Here is a 5000-nt window from a genome sequence, read left to right on the forward strand (position 1 = left end):
TGGTGAACAGAACTTTGAAGCTCCAAAAAGCACATAAAGGCAGCATAAAAGTAATCCATGACTCCAGTGGTTTAATCCATGTCTTCAGAAGTGATATGATAGGTGTGGGTGAGAACGGACCAAAATATAACTCCTTTTTCACAGTACTTCTTGCCATTGCAGTTTTTAGGTGCAATTATGATTTCAAGCTTGATTTTAAAATAAATAAATAAATAGTTTATTCATCAATATGTTCATATTTCACTGTAAAGTCAAAGGTTAGAAATTTAGGGGGGTTTGGTGTAAAAATGCCACCAAAAATGACAAAAAATACCCCCGAATTTTAAAAGGGGTTGGGGGCAAAAAATGCCCTCATATTGAATTTGTCTGTTTTTTTATTTAAATTTTATTATTATTATTATTATTAATAATATTTGTAACATCTGATATAGTTCTTAATATTCTATTGTAGTCCTATTACACATATTATGGTATAAAAATTAATTAATTTTGATGTGATTCTTAAGGTAATCTTAGTCTTGAGAATTTGTACTAATGAATTGATTATATTGAAGTATTTGAAATAAACCTACGAGACACTGTTTGTGTTTTAAACGGTTCGGAAAAAAATATATAACCTTAAAATGTAAAAAAATGCCCCAGAAAATCGTTTCCATGAAGCAAATTTTGCCCGTTCATGTAAAAGTTAATTTCCGACACGGTAAAGTCAGTGTAAAAATGACGATACTCAAGTGTTTAAGTTATTTTTATTTTATTATTTTGCACTGCCATTTGTTATTTCCAACAAGGTACATGATACATCACAATAAATGCTCCATTCATAAAGGTTTTTGATTAATGAGGTAAATATTGACCTGGATATGTAAAATATTTGGGTTTAAACTTAGTTTGTGTGATCTGTCCCCAACTCATTTACACTTTAGGAGTACTGTACAGACGAGTTCATGAGATGTGTATTAATACAATGATGTATATTTATCATAAAGCTCTCTAAAGTCAAGAAGTATTGCTTCACATTTAATGTTAATAAATCTGATTGAACCATCATCTTTGATGTGTTTCATGTGTGCTTCTTTATATCAAACAAATCACTGAACACTTTTCCTTGTGCGGCACATCGTTGATATGGAATTGGCATCATTTTTAAGCTTTTAAGTGACAAAAGTTTAGAAATAAAAAACGTGGGGGTCTGGGTATCTCAGCGAGTATTGACGCTGACTACCACCCCTGGAGTCGCGGGTTCGAATCCAGGGCGTGCTGAGTGACTCCAGCCAGGTCTCCTAAGCAACCAAATTGGCCCGGTTGCTAGGGAGGGTAGAGTCACATGGGGTAACCTCCTTGTGGTCGCGATTAGTGGTTCTCGCTCTCAATGGGGCGTGTGGTAAGTTGTGTGTGGATCGTGGAGAGTAGCATGAGCCTCCACATGCTGTGAGTCTCCGCGGTGTCATGCACAACGAGTCACGTGATAAGATGCGCGGATTGACGGTCTCAGAAGCGGACGCAACTGAGACTTGTCCTCCGCCACCCGGATTGAGTTGAGTAACCGCGCCACCACGAGGACCTACTAAGTAGTGGGAATTGGGCATTCCAAATTGGGAGAAAAGGGCATAAAAAAATAAATAAATAAAAATAAATAAATAACGTGCAAGATCTCTTGTGAGCAATTGTGCAGGAGGTTTCACCTCCTCTGATTGGCATTTTAATGTTTGTCGCTCATTAGAGATTTTAACAAACTTTAAGTGGCATTAAGCTGCAGTTTGAGAGGCAGTGCTCAAAGACACAGTTTAGATTGTCTGAAATGTTTTTGGAAGCTCCATCCTTTATCAGGATGTTTTGTTTCTTAGAAATGACAACTTTGGTCCACAGAAATATTCTCAAGAAGTTCAGTTAGCCAATCATTGATGACTAGAATAGAGAACTGTATATCACAGAGACTTGACGGTGCAGGACTCTTTTGACTCTCGTTTTGCATGGGCAAGAACGGCTTCAATTTCCTTCCAAAAATATCACATGTATGCAACATCAATAACACGTATGCACAGTTGCACACTGAACATGCACAGGAACACTGATGTTTAAATTCAGATTCAGAAATTCTTGCATTTACATTCTCGGTGTTTCAGAATGTTTTTCTGGTAACGTCAACACATGTTGTTTATGACTTCTGGTGGAAGACTTTGTGTCTGTGTGTGTAATGCACAAAATTTACAGCTACTTATTGCAACATTGCTACTTCAACTAACCACTATTATAATCCTGATATTTGATCTATACGCCTAAAACTACTCCAACAATAAAAATAAAACGACCTGAGAAACTTTAGTTGTGCTAGAAATGTGCATGTGTTTAAAATCCACACGTCAATGTCACAAAACACTCTGTCTGTATGTCAATGTGAATGTGTGTGAGTGTGAGAGGATGTGTGTGTATGCATCAGGTGGTCACAGTCATAATCAGACACAGATCAGACGTTATTTTCAGGGTTTTTACACCTTGATGTGCAGAACATCAGACAGGCCTGGTCTCTTTCTCAAAGCCTGAGAAAATGAAAGACATAACATCGACAAGTCAGCGTAATTGCAGTTTAATAAGTGTGAAAAATAAGCAAACATTATGATAAAAGCCAAAATATGCCATGGATTAATATTTCATGAGTAATCCATTATTTTGTATTGGTGGGGCAAAATTGAATTTTCGCCTATGATTTTGGAGCAAAACTACAGGTGAAAAAAACACCCTTAGAAAGGAGTCAGCATCATGATTTTATTTCTACACAGAGATAGATAGATCTATTACTAACATCAGTTGACTTCAGCACCTCTTGTTGCATTATACGCCAATGGTGTGAGTCCAAAAATGGGAAAAAACACTTTTTTGTGTTGTTTTTCTCAAGTTTGAGTGCCTGTAACTCCAGAAGTATATAAGATATCTTAACATCCTTTTAGATTCTAGTTCAGAACAAACTTTCCTTATTGTATCTTCATTTTCAAGGCTCTAAATTGTTAAATCCCAGAGATACAGGGCTCTCAATGTGGATCCGTTAAAAAAACAGTTAAATTTGACCCATTTTCGATGGTGGAAACCCAAATGTGGGTCACACTGTAGGAAGCTAGTTTTTCTTGTTCAACAAAACAAAGATCTGAAGTACTAATAATGTTGAAACTAGAAATGTACGTTTAAGTATTCACATAGAAACAATAATGTCAGAATCTCAATTTTCAAGAGTCCAAAAACACCCTCGGTTACAACAATAGCTGCAGTATTTGGATTTTGGATTTGGTTTCAGAAATGTACATCTGTAAAGCTCTGGAATGCATCATTAGGGGTTTGACATGGAATAACCCTCTATTAAATGAATTTCTGGCAGTAATGGTACCTGTAGATTGTTGACTATTTCTTCAAATAATCTCTGGGCTTCTTCATTGTCAACATCCTCGAAGTAATCAGCGATACTCAGCTGCACAACTATACACTTCAAATTCATACACACACCTACAGAGAGAGACACAAATGTTGTTGACACACAGTAAGAGTGTAGAGCTCTAAAAATGAATGTGAACAGCAAAGCTCAGATCATTAGGTCTTGATAAGATTTTGATAAGAAACATTTGAGGTCACATTTTGATTTTTATTGCAGACTTTGGTATCTTGGCATATCCGAGCACAGTTTGAGACATTGTTGAGTTCTTTTCTGAAACTCCATTTGCTTTCAATTTAATCACATTCATGCAGCCTGATCCCATGAAAATTGTGTGACAATGGCGATATCTTTGCAAAATGACATTACGTGGCTCATGATACGTATCGCTGCAATTCCGAGGTGAAATGTCCACTGGGTGGCGCCAAAAGCGAGTCAAATGTTCTCAAATGTCCACTGGGTGGTGCCAAAAGCGAGTCAAATGTTCTCAAATGTCCACTGGGTGGCGCCAAAAGCGAGTTAAATGTTCTCAAATGTCCACTGGGTGGCGCCAAAAGTGAGTTAAATGTTCTCAAATGTCCACTGGGTGGCGCCAAAAGCGAGTTAAATGTTCTCAAATGTCCACTGGGTGGCGCCAAAAGGGAGTTAAATGTTCTCAAATGTCCACTGGGTGGCGCCAAAAGCGAGTCAAATGTTCTCACATGTCCACTGGGTGGTGCCAAAAGCGAGTCAAATGTTCTCACATGTCCACTGGGTGGTGCCAAAAGCGAGTCAAATGTCCTCAAATGTCCACTGGGTGCCATTAAAAACTAGTTAAATGTTCTCACATGTCCACTGGGTGGCGTCAAAAACAAGTTAATTGTTCTCACATGTCCACTGGGTGGCGTCAAAAACAAGTTAATTGTTCTCAAATGTCCACTGGGTGGCGTCAAAAGCGAGTTAAATGTTCTCAAATGTCCACTGGGTGCCATTAAAAACTAGTTAAATGTTCTCACATGTCCACTGGGTGGTGTCAAAAACAAGTTAATTGTTCTCACATGTCCACTGGGTGGCATCAAAAACAAGTTAATTGTTCTCACATGTCCACTGGGTGGCGTCAAAAGCGAGTTAAATGTTCTCAAATGTCCACTGGGTGCCATTAAAAACTAGTTAAATGTTCTCACATGTCCACTGGGTGGCGTCAAAAACAAGTTAATTGTTCTCACATGTCCACTGGGTGGCATCAAAAACAAGTTAATTGTTCTCACATGTCCACTGGGTGGCGTCAAAAACAAGTCAAATGTTCTCAAACGTCCACTGGGTGGCACCAAAAGTGAGTTAAATGTTCTCAAATGTCCACTGGGTGGCGTCAAAAACAAGTTAATTGTTCTCACATGTCCACTGGGTGGCGTCAAAAACAAGTTAATTGTTCTCAAATGTCCACTGGGTGGCATCAAAAGCGAGTTAAATGTTCTCAAATGTCCACTGGGTGGCGCCAAAACGAGTTAAAAATTCTCCAAAACAGATGAGGTTTTTTAGGTTAATGCTCTATCGAGTTTTAAATGAACAAAAGTGACCTCCCTACCCTAAACTTAAACATAAC

The 5000-nt window shown here is 38.1% G+C and overlaps 1 protein-coding gene across 1 annotated transcript in view; it reads right to left on the reverse strand.

Moving 5' to 3' along the window:
- Positions 1-2384: 2384 nt before the first annotated feature.
- LOC127418568 (F-box only protein 41-like) overlaps positions 2385-5000 on the reverse strand; it is a 17721-nt gene continuing 15105 nt past the window's right edge. The window contains exons 12-13 of the mRNA XM_051659181.1: positions 3377-3492; positions 2385-2537 (exon numbers count right to left, since the gene is read on the reverse strand). Coding sequence (XP_051515141.1) covers positions 2487-2537; positions 3377-3492 — 167 coding nt within the window. The 3' untranslated portion in view covers positions 2385-2486. The remainder of the gene's footprint in view (positions 2538-3376; positions 3493-5000) is intronic.

Source organism: Myxocyprinus asiaticus, chromosome 28, assembly GCF_019703515.2.
Source record: "Myxocyprinus asiaticus isolate MX2 ecotype Aquarium Trade chromosome 28, UBuf_Myxa_2, whole genome shotgun sequence".
In the NCBI taxonomy this organism is placed as follows: domain Eukaryota; kingdom Metazoa; phylum Chordata; class Actinopteri; order Cypriniformes; family Catostomidae; genus Myxocyprinus; species Myxocyprinus asiaticus.